Here is a 21,561-nt window from a genome sequence, read left to right on the forward strand (position 1 = left end):
CTTTCCGAATCAGCTGCTTTTAGGATAACACACTTGATTTAAATCTGCCACTTTAACAGCAGACCACAGAGATTTTTCTACATGTAAACTATTAGATATGGCCATTACTTTTTGGGATGTTTTGTGAGCCTGTATTTATTTTATTTTAATGCATAGCGAATCAATAATTTTTAATGTAGTTTTGAAATGACATATGCATTTTTCTATAGGATAGTGATCCATGTGTAATATGTCACGAAGAGCTAACTTCAAGTCTGTTGCGTGTTCTGGATTGTGGACATAGATTTCACGAAATGGTAAATGAATTATTTGTTCCTTGTGACTTTGTAAATGACTAGAGAACTACTGCTGTGTTGCATCAATTTTTAATATAATTATAATCTTTGCAATATATATTTGGGGAATTTATTCTTAGGGAACAAAAACACAAATTTCATTGTGGAAGCTGTAATCATCTTGGTTTCCAGGGCCAGCCTTTCAGTGCTCAGGCTGATATCTATAGCATAATTTGTTATTTATTTATTTAATTAAATTTGTGTGCTGCCCACTCCCAAAGGACAGCTTTTCCTTGCAAATTCAAAGTATGTTTAATGTGATCTACATTACTTAGGAAATGAGTTTTCCAATCTCAAAAATTGATATGACCATAATTATATAGAAATGTAATGCTTCCATAGCAGTTTGTATTATCGGGATAAGTAGGCCAATATGTTGATTTTCACATAGCACAAAAAAATATGAATAGAAAGATGCTTAAATAGTGTGAATTTTCTGTACCATTTTTAAGCCCTCTAAAATACAATATCATCCACTTTGCTCGAGATCCCACAATTCCCAGTAGAGCAATTTTTTAAAAAAGCCTCATCTGCAGTAATGTACAGAACAATCCTCAACATTCCTCAAGGAAGTACAAGATTTTATTTTTTTCCAGATCCCTGCAGGGACATTCTTCATCTTCCCTAAAACTGGGATGTTGGAGACTGGATGATAGTAATTTAAAATGACCAGTTCAGGGATGGCACTTTAAGAAAGTTTTTTTTTTTCATATTAGCTAGGAGGAATAGCAGTCTGCCTGGAAGTGGCAGTTAAGGCAGCCCACAGGGTAAAAGAATTCAGATGTTTAAACCAAGAAATTGCAACAATGAAACAAAGCTGGTGCCAGAAACATTTATTGATTGATTGATTGATTGATTGGATTTGTATGCCGCCCCTCTCCGGAGACTCGGGGCGGCTGTATGTGATTGGGAGAATTTTGAATATAACCTCAAAAAATTATCACCAAGGTGATGTATGTTATTGGGAGAATGGTAGTACAGTCTTCTCGCATGATTTCGGGCCTCAGAAATCTTCTGAAGCGTTGTCAGAACAGTGCAGAGTATTTGCAGGGTGGCGCAAATTACGTCAGGAAGAAAGCCTGGCATGGTTAGCAGCTTCCTTGCAGTGGCCCAAGCCAGGCCCCCTTCATCAGCTGTGGGAGGAAGGCAGCAAAGCAGCCTGCAGGGCACAGCAGAGCCCGCAGGGTTCTGGGAACAGCTGAAGCGTGATACTGTGGCGCTGGCATCGCTGGCCAGGTCAGGGGGCATGAGGTGACAGTGGTGCTGGGCCTAAGTAAAGGCCAGGTGGTTGGCAACTAGCTGAGACTGCGGAAGGGCCTGGGGAGTCTATTTCAGTTCCAACACTGGCCAAGAAGTGCTGCTGTCCAGGGCAGCCAAAAGGGCAGATATTTTTTTTTGCGGGGGTGGGTGGGTAGATAAGGCACTCCCCGTGGGTTGCCAAGCACCCTATCTTTTTTAAAAATGTGATTGCAGGGGTACTGCAACACCCATTAATTTTGGCGGTTTAAAATACAGTGATACCTTGTCTTACAAACTTAATTGGTTCTGGGACGAGGTTCTTAAGGTGAAAAGTTTGTAAGACGAAACAATGTTTCCCATAGGAATCAATGGAAAAGCGATTAATGCGTGCAAGCCCAAAATTCACCCATTTTGCCAGCCGAAGTGCCCGTTTTTGCGCTGCTGGGATTCCCCTGAAGCTCCCCTCCATGGAAAACCCCACCTCTGTACTTCTGTGTTTTTGCGATGCTGCAAGGGAATCCCAGCAGGGGAATCCCAGCATCGCAAAAATGAGCACTTCGCTGGCAACGGAAGGAAGTAGGGTTTCCCAGAGAAGGGAGCATCCGTGAAATCGCAGCATCACAAAAACACCGAAGTCCTCGAAATCCCATCTCCGGACCTCTGTGTTTTTGCAATGCTGTGATTTCACTGAGGCTCCCCTCGCTGGGAAACCCCACCTCTGGACTTCCATTGCCAGCGAAGCACCCATTTTTGTGCTGCTGGGATTCCCCTGCAGCATCGCAAAAATACAGAAGTCCGGAGGTGGGGTTTCCCATGGAAGGGAGCCTCAGCAGAATCCTAGCAGCGCAAAAACGGGTGCTTTGCTGGCAACGGAAGTCCGGAGGCGGGGCATCCCAGCGGTGGTGGTGGGTTTGTAAGGTGAAAATAGTTTGTAAGAAGAGGCAAAAAAATCATAAACCCCGGGTTTGCATCTTGAAAAGTTTGTATGACGAGGTGTTTGTAAGACGAGGTATCACTGTATTTTGTTCCGCTTTACTTTATTTTTTAACAGTGGATTCGTCCCATATTTCATAGCCATATATTTTTCATGATATATTTCTGCAATCTTTTTATGTCTTATACAGTGTATTGGGCCATGGATTAAGGAGCACAGTACATGTCCAACATGTCGGCGTCATGTACTTTTGCGAGAAGATTATCCTGAGCTTCCCGGAAGAAACAAAAAAATTTAAAACAATGCATTATACAGATTAGCAAGAAAGATATTTAGATTATTTTAAATCATGATAATAAAATTATATATGTATTCTGTGCCAGTTATTTCCACTATATTGTATATTATATTATCCCTTTGTGTAGCTTGAGGAAAATATATACATGTTGCTAGATACCCCATTTCCAACAAGTCAAGATACATGGTACAACATTGTATATCATATGTTGTTAATCTGTGTCTGTACTTTTGGCAGAAATATGTAATTTGTATTAGCTGTGTTAGCTATTTTTACTATATCACAGTAAAACAAATCAAAAAGTTAACAAAATATATCTAATAGATATTGTCTCTTTAAATAAAGGTGTATTGATATTAATAAAGTTGTAGAGTACAGATTTATTCGGTTTTACTTGTTAGTTTATAAAACTTTTAGTCTTATACCTTGAATTACTTACTAGTGAGCAATGCTATTCAGTACATTTGGAGCCCGATTCTTTTTGATTTTCACTTACAACTTCCTCTTTAGAAAGTAATCTTAATTCACAAATTGTTTAGGATGCAATCAATACACCATGATTTGAAGTCATTATTTAATATAATGAGTTTACAAAAAGACCCCAAAATTTCCATTGGTAAGCAACATGCTTGTTAAATTAATTGCTGCATTTTATGTTCTTTCTTGTCACTCCAGTATAAAACTAGTAACACCGTTAAGTGAACCAGACTTCCCATTAGCTTTGCTTGCCGGAAGATCACAAAAGATGATCACATGACCTCAAGACACAAATTCATAGATGCTGAAAAAAAGTGTCTGAATTTGGATGATGGGATGCTCTAACAGTTGTGTGAAAAATGGCCACAAGTCACTTTTTTTCAGTGCTGTTGTAACTTCAAATAGTCACTAAAGGAAATAAGCCAACCCTGTAGTTCTTTTTTCTTCATTTTTTGTGAGACCTTTAATAAACTAATAATGCTTTTTAGTCTATTTTTGCTTGTTCATATGATCAGCTTAATTGATAATAGTTTGGTTACATATGCTTTCAGTGTCTGAAACCATAAGGCTTACTTTATACTATAGACCACATTAGCTGGGTTCGCAAAATCAAATAGCAAAGCACAATTGCATTCACACATACCAAGCCTGGGCACCAGCAGGAATAGCAAAATAGGCTCAGTTAAATTAAAATGACTTTAATTAAAATGTCCTCCTAGTGGGTATTTATGAAGAACAAAATACACTCAGGTATTTTATGCAAATCAATGAATCACAGCTAATTGTAATCATGTGCGTGAACACATTTAGAATATATGAATGGTTTATTCACATCAACAATCAGATACTGTAGATCAGTTGTAAGGTAAAGTTAACTTTCTATAGTATTGCAAGCTGATGCTACATCAAAAGTGAAATGTAGTCAATACAATATTCCAACATCTTCCAATGGTAGGCAAAGTGCAGTAATTTTACCTTCTCTACCTCTACTTCCTCTACCACACTTTCCTCTATGTTGCCTCAAATTATTTTTATGTATTGTAACATCAATCTGGTAACGATGACAGCACTGAATCATCTCCACTCCTTATGGCTAATCCTCCAATTGATTATTAAAGCCAGACCGTTTTTACTAATTAAGCTATTTCCCACAAAAAATTAATGCAAGTCTTTCGATGCTAGCAGAGAAAACAGGAATGTCTAAATTCATCTTTTTTTTTGAACAATTTTAATATGTCAGTCAAATATTTTGATAAATGCAATTCTAATCTCTCATGACTGAAGACATACAAAGCTTTCCAAAGTTAAAGTAGAATGCTCCTAAGTCTTAGTCTACCATACTAATATGGTAGACTAAGACATATATACAAAATTTTGATCAATACACATTGCTATAAGCAACTCTTCCTCTCAATGTTTACATTTCTTACTGAACTCTCATAAATGAATAAAAATAGAGACATGTAGGCCATGTAGGCCCCATTTCAAATTAGATTAACACTTGTATTGCAATGGCATTACAGACAAATGTGAATCAGTGCTTATTGAACACTGACTTATTAGGTCAGAATATTGTTATTGTAACTTAAAATTCAGGCCAATCATTTAAAGAGCTGTATTAATGCCTGAAATGCCAATAGTTTGATGTCCAACAAAGGGGAGGCATCTAGTCTGAGAATAATTGTAAAGCAAACCTAATCACAATCTGCAAAGTTTCAATGGAAAGTTCTCTGTGATTAAGTGATCATCATGTAAGAGGACAACGATGTTAACTTCAAATTCTGTGAAAAAAAGAAAAATATTCTGGTATTAGCGCAGATTATTAGATCTACTTTCTGGGGTACCTGTAGCACATATAAATGAAGTTACTAGTATAGCAATGCATGAAGCAGTATACATTAAATCAGTACTGTTCAAAAATATTCTAAAATATACTTAGCACTGTTTTTCTATAGCAGAATCTGCTTTTGAACAGTTTTCCTATAGAGATCAAAGTTCATCTTGATCTCATTTGAGAAGTCATTTCAAAGCTGAACTCTTAGGTAGAATATTTCTGACAGCAGAAGCAATTTATATTTGTGCATTGTTCATAATACCTTTTTGTTATGTACTGATATCTTGTAATTTAGTGTATTGTTTGTTTATATTGTTTTAAGCATAGATTTTTTGTTTTTCTTGCTGTGCATGTTTTATATTATGCATATGATACGGTTAACTGTTAGGAGATTAACCGAATTCAGTGTTATACAAAATGTATCAAACAAAACATAGGCCTTTACAAAAATCTGTAGAGGAACCACACTTGAAATACTTTTATATTATAATTATGATCACGATTCCAAAGAAAGGTTGTCAAGAAAAGAACGATGATACAATACAACCAAATGGTTAGACCAGCACTACTATATATAAAAAAAAATCACAGCTAGTTTTTATCTCAATGGAAAAGTCAAGTAAAGGAAAACATGATACAGGTTTGTACAGCTGATAGCCTAGTAATAGGTTTTATTCTATGTGCTGGGTGACCACAATAGAAATAAAACATTAGACAAAGTCCTGTTTGTATGGCTTAGCAAGTTGAATGCAGTTCTTACCAATTTTGAAGTTTGTAGTTTCCAATGTAGGACATGTAAACAACCTTGGAAACACCATGTAGATTGGAATAGGAAGATTTCTGCAGACGTCACCATCAGCAATCTGAATGTTCTGAATCTCAGTAGCATCTCTAGCATAGCCTTCAGCACAGCCTTTGCAAAAATGAGAGACAAGTGGCATTCAGAGCCCATAATTTACTAAATATTACATTCTGATGCAAGCAGATTTAATAATTAAACATTCATCATCAAGATGTCTGAGTCACTCATATAGGTGGGATGTCTTTGGAGAGCTGTTCCAAATCAATTCAGAGGTGCAGGAGGAACTTCAGATATGAAATGTATTAAAATTAATAAAGTTAATTTAGTATTACACAGATCAGGAACATACATTTCAAATTTCTGGAGATGATTTCACTTTGGAGTTAATAAAATTACATCATAATTTTAGTTATTTGTATATGAGATTGGTAACTGCCAAATAAATTCCACCAATGTTTGTTACTAAAATATACCATTATCACAACTGGAAACATTTGGATATGGATGAGGGCACAATTATCCCGTAATCTGTCAACATTCAGAATGACAGAAGCATTTGACAGTCACAGTTTAAGAATACACTTCCAATTCTGTTCTCTAACACCAATTTACACACTAGCAGGCATAAAGACATACCACAGGTTTCCACTCGTACAAGCTGGAGTTCAATGCTTTTAACAGCGGCATCGGAGTTCACCACGATCAGCTCTCCTGTTAGAGGCTGTGTTATGATGCAGTTTGTTGAATTAAGATGGCCTCTTATTAGAAATTTTGGAAGCAATGCTCTCTAAAAGCAGAGGGGGGGGTAGGAGAGAGAAGAGGGGAAGAGTAATTTATACAACAATTGAATGTACAAATTTTCTTGTTGTTTTCACATACTTTCATTACCTCTCTTTATCCCATTCAGTATCTTTTCTTCAAACTAGAAGTGAAATATATGTAAGAAACAGGTGCGTTTCTAAACATATGTTTAGTGTAACATGCAGTTAACGCCTCAGAAAATAAATCTGTAGACAGTTAACTGAACTATAATATAGAGAACACTACGCACTTCATAAAGAATGGTTGGATCTATACTCAGTCATCTTAACAGCATACCTGCGGAAATCGGTGAAACCTAAAATAATTATCATAAGATGCAGAACACTTGAGAATAATCACCTATATAAGCCTTAAATAAAGAAAGGGTGGCATTCCCACTGCAAATCAAGAGAAACCCAATATCTTCTCCAGGAGTCTCAATGACATATAAAGGATATGAGTATAAAGGCTTCCCTCCCAAAGCCAAGGTCCATTTCAAGCTGTCAGGAACCCTGTGAAAAATACTCCTTTGGGATTTTCTCCAAAGGAGTAATCTACACGCTTCATAAATAGTTTTATTATGGCTTTTATTAAGTGCTGGCTCTCTCAAACCTAGTTTTGCTTAACTGATTTCCTTCCCATACTGAGAAAGGCCTATCTCTCTCTCCCTCTTCCCTCCTCTCTCTCTCTCTCTCTCTCACACACACACACATTCATTTGCAAAACTAAATGGAAGAAATTTATTCCGATACATTCTTTAATAAAAATATTTTCTTTTCTCTCTCCATATGCTTCTATCTTTTTTCCAGCTATTTCTGTATTAATCCTGGTTTGCCCACCTCAGATACAATGGCAGGTTTGCCATTAAATCAAAAATAGAAGAAAATTGGAGCATGCAAATGAGGAAATACATGAACACAACATTCTTTCATATGGTTTCAATGTCCAGCTTGGCCCTGTTCCACTCTTCTGAGAGCTTAAATTTTAAAAAACCGTCCCCCCCCCTTTTTTTTTCTTTTTGTGCTTCAAGTTAGTATGGATTCTCTGTAGTTGTCTAGACAAATCCCTGCCATTTTCATGACAAGGTTTTTGGAAATGGTTTGCCATTGGCTCCTTCCTAGGGCTGAGAAAAATATGACTAGCTTAATACCACCCAGCTGCCATCATGCCTAGGGGGGAACTAGAGCTCATAATGTCCAGTCTGTTGCCTTTAAGCACTTCACAAAACTGCTTTTCTAAAATGGTTCTTACCTCTTTCACATTCTGTAGTGTTTCAGGAGTAATAGTAAAATCTACAGGGCTTGGAGTTGGCTTACCTTTCTGAGGCTATAAAAAGAATGAAAAGAAAATTCAGAATTAAATCTAGTAGTCATTTCTTAGTTTGACAAACTGCATATTTGAAGCCATGTTCTTTAAGTATTAAAAGAGCTAGAATAAATCACCACTAGAAGAGTCTTGGCAAGAAATTACTTTGGTAAGAACAATTAAGGTTAATCAAACTTCATATGGATATTATTTGAAGCATGCTCTAATTAAGCTAAAAAGTAATGTTTAAAAATTTTCTACTCCGTCTAATGATAATGAAAAGCAAACTCATATTATAGCCAAGGCCAGCCTAGTATTTTAGAGCACCGAGTATAGCATCAATTACATAAACATACAGTATGATATTGTACTGTGAGCTATTATGAAGCTCAAATTCCTATTCTTGTTTTATCAGATTTTATGTTCTGCTTTTCAATCAGGAGTTTCCAAGGGACATATATGCCATTCCTTCCTCCTATTTTCATCAGAACAAAAGTCCTGGTGGTGGAATAGGCTGATAATGTGTTTGGCCCAAAATTAGTCCATCATTCGGTATATTTCTATGGCTATCAATGGCTTAGAATATGGATTTCTCTGCTCTTAGTTCACTTCCCATTACAACATAGTGGCTACCTGCTGGACCTATGTCGAACATATTTACCTCCTTCTTCAAATGAATGTTTACATGAACATTTATATATAATTTTAAGTCATGCAAATACTGTAAATACTGGCAGAAAAGTAGTAACTATGTTGCCTGCTATAAGGAATAAATGTTTGTTGAACAAAATACCAGTAGGTATGTAAATTGGGTATTTCTGCTCTAAAAGTAAATTGATCAAAGATAGAATGGGATTTTTTTTTTTTTAAATTGAATGATGAAGCAAAAAGATAGTTAAAAATGAATGAATGTTGAATTATCATGGGTGACCCTTGGCTATCAAACATGACTGATATGAAAGAATTACACTGATGTGGCTTAATCATATGGGCAAATAATGTGCATCAAACTGTGAAACAAATGTATGAAAAAAAAGAGTGGATGGGAAGGCTAAGAACGTCATGATTGAATGAAGTTGACGCGATCCTGAAGAGAACTTCACTGTGAGGATTAGGAATGGGAGGCATGTGTTATAGTGGTTCTCTCCTTTTCTCTGCAGCCGATTTTCAGTTGGCGTTGACGGGGATGACAGCTCTTGAGCCTGAGGCATGACTTGTGGGGTGCCTTTCTATTTAACATCTACATGAAGCACCTAGGCAAAGTAATATGTCAAAATAGGTATTCTCAGCATGCATATAACATCCAGTTGTGTACTTCAACTCTGCCACTGCCGTTAAATTCTTGGCTTAGTGCCGGAAAGCTGCTGGGCTCTGGATATGGGTCAGATTGATTTACCATTGACAAAGCCATGTGTCCTGGTTCTTCTATTGCTATGGATTTTCACCTTTAATTCTGAATGGGAATGCATTCCTCCACCCCCCAGACTCGTATGCAGGATGCAGCTATGTCTGGAAACCTTTAACAGTTTCATCTGGTGTTCTGTGCTCCTTCTTATTCTTCTTATTTATTAGATTTGTATGCCGCCCTTCTCCGAAAACTCAGGGCGGTTCACAGAATATAGAAACAAAGCGTACAAGACAAGAATCCTTTTTTCACAATTAGCTATTCTTTAGTCACCTTGTATAAGAACTATTGCAATCTGCTGTATAGGAGACTGCATTTAAAGACAACACAGAAGCTGTAGGTTGTACAGAATATAACAGCATCGGCAGTTACGAATATGCTTTATAAACTGCTGAAATACCTCTCCTGTCCAAGTTTCATTACCGTATATACTCGAGTATAAGCCGAGTTTTTCAGTCCAAAAAATGGGCTGAAAAACACAGCCTCGGCTTATACTCGGGTCATTAACAAAGTCACCACACGAGGGCGCCATTGCTTGAGCCAGAGCGAGGAGGCACCAGCTTTTGTCTCCTCTGGCATGCGGTAGTTCCTCTCCCTGGCTCAAGCAAATGAGGCAGCCATTTGCTCCAACCGAGGGGAAAAAAGTAATGGTGAGTATTCCTCTCTGCATTGCCTTTAGTCAGATTAAAAAGGCCCCCTGCTGTCAGATTCTCCTCCCCCTCCTTTGAAAGGATTTAAACTGTTTAAAAAATGGTATTTTGTGGTAGTTGCTGTCCTTGCTTGGATAGGATCTAATAATGTATTATGAGGCAGAGCTAGACAGGAATTCTTTTTCTATCTGTCTATCTTTCTATCTATCTATTTTTCTATCTGTCTGTCTGTCTATCTATCTTTCTATCTATATCTATCTGTCTATCTATCTATCTATCTATCATCTATCTATCTGTATCTATTTCTATCTATCTATTTTTCTATCTTTCTATCTATCTATTTTTCTATCTATCTATTTTTCTTTCTTTCTATCTATCTATCTATATCTATCTATCTATCTATCTATCTATCTGTATCTATTTCTATCTATCTGTCTGTCTGTCTGTCTGTCTATCTATCTTTCTATCTATATCTATCTATCTATCTATCTATCTATCTATCTATCTATCTATCTATCTGTATCTATTTCTATCTATCTATCTATCTATCTATCTATCTATTTTTCTGTCTGTCTGTCTATCTATCTTTCTATCTATATCTATCTATCTATCTATCTATCTATCTATCTATCTATCTATCTATCTATCTATCTATCTATTTGGTTTTCTATGCTGATAACCTCACAGCAGCTAATGCTGAAGCTCTTCTTTGGATACACTTATTTATTTGTTTGTTTGTTTGTTTATTTATTTAATTGGATTTGTATGCAATCCTTCTCCAAGGACTCAGGGTGGCTCACAGCATATATAAAAACAGAACAATAATGTAAATCCAATTAATGATGAGAAGGAATCCAGTTTTGAAGGATTTTAACTCTTAGGTTTTAGCTTTGTTCCTGATCGAGCTACTTTTTTTACTTTTTAATTTATTGTTAATATTGTTAATTTGTTTACCCTCTTTTAAATTTACAGAGCTAGTTTACTGGTTTTCTTTAAAATAAATATTCTAAAACATGTCTCAATTAATGTAATTTTATTGTTTTCCATTTTTATAAGTTACCAGTAGCCACTGCATTTTCTAACCTCGGCTTATACTCGGGTCAATGCGTTTTCCCAGTTTTTGTGGCAAAAGCTGGTGCCTCGGCTTATACTCGGGTCGGCTTATACTCGAGTATATACGGTAATTACTTTCTTATTATTTGTGTCCAACCATTAAAATCTGAGAGAGTGGACCTGCTCTCATCTTCAAAGCAATGCCATTTAATGAATGGCCCAGGAGGCACACAGTACCTTTTAACAAAATTGTCAAAATTACCCATATGTTTAATTTATCTTTGGCAAAAAACATAAGCGTGAATAGTCTTAGAAAATTTAACATCACATAAATTTGGCAAAATGCAGGGAAACATGAACTATGTGGCATCTGTACCTGAACCAAGGAATTCAAGCTTTTGCATGCGTAAGAATTTCATTCTGCAGAGAAAAAGAATAGCTACAGATCTGTTTACTTGCATTAAGTACATATGTTCCTCTGGGACTTTTCTATACCGTCCAACAACAACTAAATGAATATATTCACAGGGTCTCTAATAATCAATTCCTAAAAGCAAACTTACTGGTGAGTGGACTATAAATTCACAAGATTTTGTCAAATCTTTGGCCAGGAGAGAGCGTCGCATATCACATCGAAGAGTATACTATACAAATATGCAAAACAGAAAGGTTATAATCCTGCTCAGGAAATAAAAAAATAAGTATTTATTACTAATGATTTCTAATTTTGTAAATTGGTATTTTATTTATGTGTACTATAGTAATAATAAAGCCATGATATTAAATATTAGAAATAAAAAGCATTGCAAAGAAGAATAATAAGCTTAGTGTTTTTCATAAGATTAGGTATATTAATATCTTGGATAGATTTGAATTATTTGCAAAAGGAAGGGAAGCAAATAGTTTTGAGACACAATTTTCTGTACTACAATCATTAGCTCAAAGGAAGCCTCCATCATAAATCCTAACTAACAAACTTTGTTAGTTAAAACTCCCATATTTAACCAATAAAGAGATTAGACACTGAGCCATACATATCAATTCTGAATTAAAACTATATGCCAGAGAACGTCTATTCTATACTGTAGCTTACAAGAAGAAACTTATTTATAGAGCTCTAAGATTATATTAGGTAAAATGAATCTCATTTTTTTAAAAAAATCCACAGTATAAGAAGTCTGTGCATTTCTATGAAGAATATCCTCTTCAGTATTTTTCCGATTTGCCAGGATCTGTAGTTTGCTTCATTTAAAATAATGAAAGTATGAAAAAAATATTTGAAGGTGCAGTTTCTCATAGCGCTTTATGGGATTCTTTAAATTTGAATCAAATATACCAAAGAAGAAATTCATGCCATTAGACAACTCATGAATTTTCCTGGCTTAATCTTAAAAAAATTAAAGCAATTGTGTACAATCACCATAAAGAGCAACGTTTTTGTAGACTGTCATCTGCTCTTACCTGGATATTGACAAAAACTCCATGGTAAGTTTCATAAAGAGTTTTGCTTCCTTTAACTTGCAGTGGGAATTCAAAAGGAATTTCGGTTTTACCACTAGGCAGTTTTCCAGATTTTACCATTTCTACTGTACTATTAATCAGTTGGATAGGCTGCAAAAACAAATAAAAAATTAGTAAGACTGTTAATTGTTCTTTATTTTTTGTTGCAAACAAAAAGCACATGAATGGTTGGCTAATAAAACAGAAGTTAGAAACATGGGAATGTAAGAAAAGGACTAATGTTATAACAGAGATTTGTTAAAATGGTTAAGCAAATATTACTGTCATTATAGAATCAATATTAATGTATATACTATTGCTGTAAACATTTTGATTATTTTTTAAAATTACTTGTACTCAGACAACACACTGTTCGACTGAAATTGGAATTTTATATGTTATTTTTTTTTACCAAATAAATAAATACATTTAAAAAACACAGGTATGCATTCATGTAATCTTTTTCACTTGTATATTAAAACTGCTTTCATAAATAGTAAAAATAATAAAAGCCTTGTTACATCTGAAATAATCTGCATAATCTAATTGAAAAATTAAGACAAGCCCACTGCTCAAAACTCTCAACATCGAATTAAAATTTAGCTACTGTCCACCCATCTACTTCAAGATTTATGACTAGTCAGATCAAGGCTATCATATAAAATGAAAAAGTTTTCCCCCTTGTCTGAATAGTTATCTCTTTAATTTAACTACTAAACACTTAAATCTTACCTGGTGGAAGTCTAATAAATGTTTAAAACACATTAAAAGAAAATAAAAAGACTTTAAATATCTACGGTACTTTACACAGTTACTAATGGAAGGCATAACACTATTTTTAGTAATTAAACATTATCTTTTGTGGTGAAAGTATAGTACAGAAACTCAAGAAATGGGCAATTGTTTAAAAGTAGGCGACATAAGGATAAATTTGTTTTATCATAGTCACCATCCAGTTCATTGTCTTTCCCTATATACTTTCTATCTAATTCATTAACTGAGATATCCTAAAATAACATGAAACAACATGAAACCAACTATTAAAAACAAATACTATTTTAAACCAATATTTAAAAGTAATTAAATAATTAATGTAAGTAAAAACATGATTGTGATAGGGTTAAGATGTCATATATGGTGCTGCCAGCAAATGCCCAGACCCGAGGGTTGTGTGTTGTTGTTGTTGTTTTTTAAAACACATTTTAAAGGCTTTCCAAAATGCCAAAAGGGTTGAGGTTAACCTCACTTCAAGGAGAATAATGTTCTAGAGCAGGGGTGTCAAACTCACATTGTCAGGGCAATGTCACATGATGTATCGGAACTTTTTCACCACTTTGTTAAACCGGGCGTGGGCATGGACACTGCATGATGCACCTGGCCCACAGGCCAGGAGTTTGACAGCCCTGTTCTAGAGAGTGGGTATATTTTGCACAAGCTGAAGCTTCCAGATACTGTTTAAAGGCAGCCCCTTATAAAGTGCTAGACAGACCACTTGGAGATTATCAGGGCGTAGCTGTGAGTAGATCTTCAAGATCCAGGAACTGCTACACAACACAAAGCTGCACAATGGCTCTCCTGGCTATGACTGCATCTCTTCCTTGAGCAAGAGTCAAGTGCAGAAGTCCCAGATTGAAGACCAGGTCAGTTTGGAGCAGTGCAATTTCATCTGGTGCCAGAAATGGTAAAGTCCCCCAAAACAGAAGGCTCTAAAACTCAAAGCCACTAATTCTTTCCTGCTAGGGTTCAGTTTAAGCCTGTTGCTCCCCAACCAGACTGTCAAAGCCTCCAGGCCTTAGGTCAGGGCATGCAAACATTACTCAATTTGTCAGAAGCAGAGAGGTACAGTTGAGTATCATCAGGGCGCTAGTCTTATTTCACTCCATAGTGACAGATGCTTTCTCCCAGCAGTTTCAGGTAAATGTTAAACAGGAAAGGGCATAAAGCTCTGTGGCATCCCACACAGTAGGGGCTGAGGGTGGAATCTCTCACTAAAAATCATCACTGATTGCTAATGGCCCCATAGGAAGGAAGTGAACCAGCACATCGTCCATTCCTAATCCCTAACACCAATCCAGGGAAACCCCATGGTCAGTGGTACTGAAAGCCACCAAGGGGTCAATGACACCCAGAATGGATGTACTATCACTGTCCTACTCCTGCCAGAAATCATCCAAAAGCACAACCAATATAATTTCTATGTGAGCCTGAATCCTGACTGAAAAGGATTCAAATAATCTGTGGAAGGTGCTGTGCAGCCAGCTTCTGTACAATCTTTCCTAAAAAGGGTGGACACTGGTCAAACATTGTCCAGTTTGGTGGGATCCAGTAATGGCTTTTTGAGAAGGGGGATGGGAGATGAACGAATACTTTGTAAGAGATGAAGGAACAACCTCTCATTCAGGTATGAATTCAACACTGGAAGACCCACCCACATATCACCTCAGGCAGCCAGGGTGAACCAGGAGGGGCAAGATGGCTGAACTCACAGTTGTAAGGACCTTTGGGCCCAACAGACTCAAACTGTTCCCAGATAACAAGACAAGATTGTGTTCTAGGCATCACCACAGGATTTGCACCAATGCTGGACTCTAACTGGGAACAAATTTGAGTGGGATCAGGTCACCCAGAAAAAGGATATGTGTGCAAAAGCAACAGAAGTATTGTGATTTCACTACCCTTACCACCACAAAGTAGATTCTAATAGCAACTCCTGTGCTTGCTTGAGTTCATCTTTTGTTGACATCCAGAAGTACTTCTCTCCCGTTTAATCTCCGTAAACCACAGGGAACGATGAGACCCATTGCAATGGGATACTGCATGGTACAATCTGATCTAAGGCTACAGCTGGCCTTTAATTCTAAATGGCAATTAAAGGCCTTCATGGACCTTGCTGTAGACCCTATGGAACACTCTCCCCACTTCCCTCTGGAACCCTCGTGGGTCCATTAGTCAGCAAGGTTGGACTGATCACATAAGTACAGTCTCCCTATATTTATTCTCATATATTCTGGTAGAAAGGTGGTCCATAATCCATGATTTTAATTGTTTGTACCTTAACAGAATTGCAGAACGCTTCAAACACACCAACGCTTTTAGCACTGAGCTGCAGATTTACAGATCCTTCCATTGTTAATGAGATTCCCTGATGCTGGATTGAATCTTTACTTGTTATGACCACCACTCCCGTGAGAACTTCCTATAATGGGGGGGAAATTGAGAACATCATACAGATCAGGTTTGATACTACTTCTTACATTTTATATATTATGACAATTTAGGTATATCAATACAATAATTATCCAAGGAAGTACCAGTACACTTAATATGTCAATATATTTCATGAACTTTCTAATTACATGTAGTTGGAAATAGGTAATATTAAGTTGGCTTGCAAAGGTTTATTTTATTTATTTTTATTAAAAATAAATTTTATTTAAGTACATATACACACACAACATACAATACAAAACAAAACAGTTTAAAAAGAAAATTGGAAGAATGTGAAGCAAATCTGTATAACGGTTCAAACTATATACACATTCTATTACATATCTCTTTTAAATATCTGTTGAATACTTTTGAAAAAAAGAACAATAATAATAATTTATAACTTAAGTCTCTATTTTTTCATTATACAATTTTTTACCAGGCAATTGCTCTTTATAATTATTAGCTACATGTACATTGATCACTTTAATCTTTTTTCTAACCAGCAATAAAACATATCCCAACATTTATAAAATTCGGACTCTTCCTTGTTTTTTATTTCTAGCGTTAGTTTTCCATCTCTGCACATGCTATGATTTTCTCTATTATCTCCTTTCAGTTTAGATATCTTAGCTTGCCTGGAATATTGGCCAAAATTTGCTAACATTTACCAATTTTGTATTTTTACAATTAGCAGAGAATGCTGTGTGTGGCTTGACTCTATCTAAATCTGATAATGTAATTCTCTATGAAAATATTTTGGAAGACAGATTAATCACTCGTCAGAATGAATGGCCAAAAAGAAAGAGAATATACAAGCTAATTTGAATAGAATGAAAAATAATGTTGCTACAAAATGCCATCAAAGCATTCAGAGATACAAGAATGGAAAGTATAAAAGAAGTTGCTCGATGGAGTAAAGGAGAGTAAAGGTTCTTAATAAGAAAAAAATAAATGCTTATAAATGCTCATACTTCATAAAATGAGGATGGTATATAATGTGTATAGTAAGAAAAATGAAGATCCAAATAATGGAATAAAAGCCAGCAAGGAATGGTTATGATTTAAATAGGCAGATAAAGTATAGAATATTTTTCACAATGAAACAATAAAAATTGTTTTGGAAGAAAACAAAATAAATAAATAAACAAGAAACCTTTAGTAAAACTAACATAATTAATAATAAAAATATTTTAAAATGTGTATGGAAACAATAATAAATCAAAAAATTTGAAATGAATGCTACAAATGCTTTCAGTATCTAAGAAAATAGGTGTTGAAAAGGAAGTACTGTAGAAATAATAGGTATTGTGAAAATGGCAAACTGCAGGCAGAGATGGTATAACTGGAAAATGATCAAATATAGAATGGTTTGCTTATGAAATGGTTGTGTAATGTTGAACACTTATGAGCTTAACATTTAAAAGAATGTCATTCTTATTTCTCTATTTAAAAAAGGTAAAAATGCATGAATGGCAAAATTATTAAAGAATTAGCTGAAGCAGGCATACACAAGTGTTTGGCAATATTTTGATTGAAAAGATAACTGATTATACAATTATTGATCAGAAAAGTAAAGTATGCCATAACATGAATATGTTATTCTTGAGCACAGAATGATTTGCATTAAACCTGAGCAAGATAAAAGTGATTATGAGTGATAAAAAGAAAGCATGTAAAGGAATAAATTGAATGTTTAGTGAATCATTCAAATTTGAACAAGACAAAGATGTCCACTTGGTTGTTCACTCTACATATGAATAAATATTAAAAGAATGCCTGTAACATTAAAAGTGTATTGGCCACAGACATGAATAAGTGTGCACATTAGTATGATGGCAATGCCTTACTATTGACCAAGAACAAATATGGTTTATGAAAAATATCACATAGATTACAAAATACACTGAGTACCTGAAAACAAACCAATAAGAGATTATAGACGTGCTTAACACAAACGATTCAATATTTTCAGCAAGCTTTAAAATGTGCAATGCATAGTGAATAGTTCTGAAAATTAAGCGTGCAGTTCAAATCTATATACTGGATCAAATCTATAATCCATTTATTAACAAACCATGCATAGCATTTCAATGTAAAAGAACTATAAAAAATCCAAGTAAATAATTTACTCTGAAGTTGTAATCCTGTATCATTCACATATAAAAAATGTAAATTAATATAAAATATAGTACTGCAAATAATTATCAAGGAAATATTTTGAATTGAAATTTTAGGATCTTTTGCCAAACCCCAAAGTCTGGGATTCAAAAGGTAGAAGCACTAAAGAGATATCCTTAGAATTTTCTTTATTGGTTTTATGGGGGAGGAAATATATTTTCAAAGACACTGAACTATATGCAGTATTCATCTTTATACTGTACTGCATTTAATAATTTTTGTTACATTATTTTAAGAATGCAAATGCAATATGCATTTGATTTACTCATATAATTATCATGGCTAATACATTTATTAAATATAAATTTATTCAAACAATGATTTTTGCTCTTTTCATTTAAAATGCTTTTTCCTAATAAATGGAATTACAAACTGAAGGATTCTGAGAAATCTAAGTATCAATTTTATCATGGATAAGCTAGGAAAAGTTCAAGGTATAATAAACAATTATCCTGTTAATAATCAGTTATTTTCTTTCAGCCCTGTCAAAAGCAAATTCACCAGCCCCTAGTTCAAGCAACAGAAAAATCCCAAACAAAACAGGCACAGAATCCTCCTCCTTCCTTTGGTAGAAAGCCCAAATGCCAGCTGAGGGCAGGAAAGGATCTTCCTCTTGGCATTGCAGAATTGTACCACCGTTTTTGAAAATAGTGCTTCATGCATTAGGTAAAATGTCTTTGTGCTATGTTAACAGAAAATATTTGAGCAGGAATAAAGGAACTCTTCTTTTTATGGCATTTAAAAAAAAGATTTAAAAATTATCCAAAGTGTTTCAGTTCCCCTAATTAATTATCAATCGCGCGCACACACAACTATGTCTTTTTTCTTATTTTGCAGGGGGGTGAGCAGAGCCTGAACCTTCACAACTTCATCTTGTCACAGAGGCAAACATAGTTACTTTTTGACCCAGACGCAATGCGGGTGTTTCTCAATCGTAGAGGAGTGGGCTTCTTCACTGAGGAATCCTGGTCTCTGGAAGTTCAGAGTTTCAAACTGCCAAGATTGAGACACTGACGAGGGGCTCCAACTCTGATCTTCTAAAATCTTGGACCAAATCTTACCAGGGAACAAAAGCCTTCAATCAACTCCAGTACTACCAAGCAGAGGTGGGCTGCTAAGGTGGAACAGTGACGTGTGCTCACCCCCATGGCTCTGAGCGCTAGTGGAGTCCAGCGCAATCATGCTACTGCACCTGGGCACACCTGTGTGCTACGTGCCCAGGTGCAGGTGCAGTAGCAACATTGTGCTGGACTCCGCTAGCACTCAGAGCCGCGGGGGTGAGCACACGTCGCTGTTCCACCTTACCAGCCCACCTCTACTGCCAAGTACATGACCCCCCCCCCCCCCCCTATGAAGGCAGTTGTTGTTTTCCTATCTTCCAAAGCCATTGCTGCACTTCATAAATTCAAATACTGAGGGGAAAAGAGACAGCCTATAAAATGTTAGGGTATCCCCAACCTAGTAACTATACCAGAATATTTATTTATTTGTTTGTTGTATTGGTGGTATACAAAGATATAATATTTATATACATGATACTAGTAAAAGAGAAACATTAGGACAGGGGATGGAAGGCACTCTAGTGCAGTGTTTCCCAACCTTGGCAACTTGGAAGATATTTGGACTTCAACTCCCAGAATTCTCCAGCCAGCGAATGCTGGCTGGGGAATTCTGGGAGTTGAAGTCCAAATATCTTCCAAGTTACCAAGGTTGGGAAACACTGCTCTAGTGCACTTATGCACACTCCTTAGTTCTAGAACTATGATTAGTTCTAATCATAGCTTGCTGTGTCTGACTTCTCTCAACATAAGCATTATGTTGGAGCAGAATGCCTATGTTCTATTCCAGCTCTTTGCAACCTGGTTACAAACATCTTATTAATAAACTCTGAACCATTATCAGTAACAAAAAATGTAACTTTCTTATTCATTTTCCTTTTTCCAAATCTTAACCAACTGGAAAAATGTTGGTACGTTTCTGCCTTAGATTTCATCAAATAACAGAAATCAAATCTGGAATTATGCTAAGTACACAATAGACTCCACCTAAACTAGGTTTCTTAGGACCAAAGATATCTAGTACCTTTTAAAAAAAAAAAGGTGAATAACCTCATTCTTACGAAAACAGATATTCAGGTGCCAGAAAGGTGTTGTGTATATAGTCTCCTTTAAAACCTGTAGTGAGGTAAACTGAACATCCAGGGGGGGGGGGGAAATCCTGCACACAAGATATCAGGAAGAGCCCTTTCTTTTTTGTTTTGTTTTGTTTCCCCTCATGAAACGTATCCGTTGTGGTCAGGCTTGGCGCCTTTTAATTCCTCTCTCCCTCTTCCAGGGGGGTTAATTCCAGAAATCATCCGACCGACCGACCGAGTAAATCTCATCCGCTGCTCCAAAGACAACGACGCCCAGACCCGCGCGGGCTCCACAAACCTGCAATCTTCCAAGGACATTATTTCAAAAGCAAAGTAAAATAAAAGAATAATAAATCTCCATGGGGGGGGGGGGGAACCCCGAGAGATGGGAGGGGAAAAAACACCTGACGCGACGAGGTAAATCCCGAGGAAGATCGCAACCAGGATTTGCAAGCGCTCTTTTCCGCCCCAAAGCAAAGCTTCCCTAAATAAACATTTAGGGAAGTGGCGTCGGACTAGAAGACCTCCCAGGTCCCTTCCAGCTCTTGTTGTTGTTATTACATCCCAGCGTCTCCACATCGCCAGACGGTTTTGCAGCCGCAGCAACAATGCTCACCCCGCAACGATACACCTTGTTGGCTCGCTTGATCTTGATGTCCAGCGCGGTGCCCATCGCGATGACTCCCAACCTTCGGGGCCGCTCGGATCAGGAGGCTTCCCAACCGGCCCCTTCCCACGTGACTCCAGCCAATTTCTTTTTTTTTTTGGCGGGGGGGAGGCAACGGGAGAAGATTGTATTGCTGAAGTCCGTTTTCCGATTTCCTTTCGCCGCGGCCGACTCCACCCTATCACAGGGGCGGGGCGCGCCGCCTGTCACATCTGACTCAGTGCCATTGCTCTCTCGCGCCTCTCTCTCTCTCGGCGCCATTTTTTTTTCTTCAGACCGAGCTCTCGCCTGACTTTCGGTTCGCTAGCAGGCCAATCAGAAGAAGGGGGGAGGGGGAGGGATTTTTATTTTTTTTTTGTGCGCGCGCTTGCTTTTGCCTCCCCTGGAATCGCAAGCGGGAGAGCATGAACGGGGAAGGCGAGGAAAGACCAACGAGAAAAGGAATCGATCCCGTTTGGTAGGGAACCACATTTCCCAGCGTGCCTTGAGAAGGAAGTTAAACCTGCCTGACGTGACCCGCATGCGCGATGGTTACGCCTACCCGAATGCCAGTGTTTCACTGTTTATATGTACCAGCGAGTGACGGCTGATTGTGGGGTTTTTGTCTACTGAAAACTCTAATTATTATTATTATTTTAATGAAAAACAGATCGGAAACCTATGCCGAGATCGTTACGCTTTTTGGATTCTGAGAGCGGCTATCAAAATAACAATATCGCGGAATCTATTTGAAAAGCGG

General features: G+C 36.7%; 2 protein-coding genes across 8 annotated transcripts in view; one reads left to right on the plus strand and one right to left on the minus strand.

Annotated features, from left to right (window-relative positions):
* TTC3 (tetratricopeptide repeat domain 3) overlaps positions 1–3,170 on the plus strand; it is a 99,433-nt gene extending 96,263 nt beyond the window's left edge. For all 6 annotated transcript variants that reach the window (XM_070750405.1, XM_070750409.1, XM_070750410.1 and 3 more), the window contains 2 exons: positions 210–296; positions 2,699–3,170. In XM_070750405.1, the coding sequence (XP_070606506.1) occupies positions 210–296; positions 2,699–2,806 (195 nt within the window). In that variant the 3' untranslated portion in view covers positions 2,807–3,170. The remainder of the gene's footprint in view (positions 1–209; positions 297–2,698) is intronic.
* A 918-nt stretch (positions 3,171–4,088) lies between these two features.
* On the minus strand, positions 4,089–21,071 carry VPS26C (VPS26 endosomal protein sorting factor C). Of its 2 annotated transcripts, none has more exons than XM_070750411.1 (8): positions 20,772–21,071; positions 15,686–15,829; positions 12,595–12,744; positions 11,697–11,777; positions 7,972–8,046; positions 6,556–6,706; positions 5,878–6,030; positions 4,089–5,064 (listed from the first exon to the last, which is right to left on the minus strand). In XM_070750411.1, exons 1-8 carry the CDS (start codon positions 20,826–20,828, stop codon positions 4,982–4,984), a joined length of 894 nt encoding a protein of 297 aa, XP_070606512.1. In that variant the 5' UTR covers positions 20,829–21,071; the 3' UTR covers positions 4,089–4,981. The 2 variants fall into 2 exon arrangements, with proteins under 2 accessions (XP_070606512.1, XP_070606513.1); XM_070750412.1 differs by having other exon boundaries at positions 20,560–20,807.
* Positions 21,072–21,561: the final 490 nt, after the last annotated feature.

The sequence above is a fragment of the Erythrolamprus reginae genome, chromosome 4, assembly GCF_031021105.1.
Source record: "Erythrolamprus reginae isolate rEryReg1 chromosome 4, rEryReg1.hap1, whole genome shotgun sequence".
Classification (NCBI taxonomy): Eukaryota; Metazoa; Chordata; class Lepidosauria; order Squamata; family Dipsadidae; genus Erythrolamprus; species Erythrolamprus reginae.

What these genes read in the sequence shown, in the direction of transcription:
- VPS26C (XM_070750411.1), bottom strand. Translation starts at nt 20,828, where the DNA reads ATGGGCACCGCGCTGGACATCAAGATCAAGCGAGCCAACAAGGTGTAT. An exon ending in ACAAGGTGTATCGTTGCGGG is followed by an intron (nt 15,830 to 20,771) that starts GTGAGCATTGTT and finishes CCCCCATTATAG; the next exon opens with GAAGTTCTCACGGGAGTGGT. An exon ending in AATTTATAGTCCACTCACCA is followed by an intron (nt 8,047 to 11,696) that starts GTAAGTTTGCTT and finishes TTCTTTTTATAG; the next exon opens with CCTCAGAAAGGTAAGCCAAC.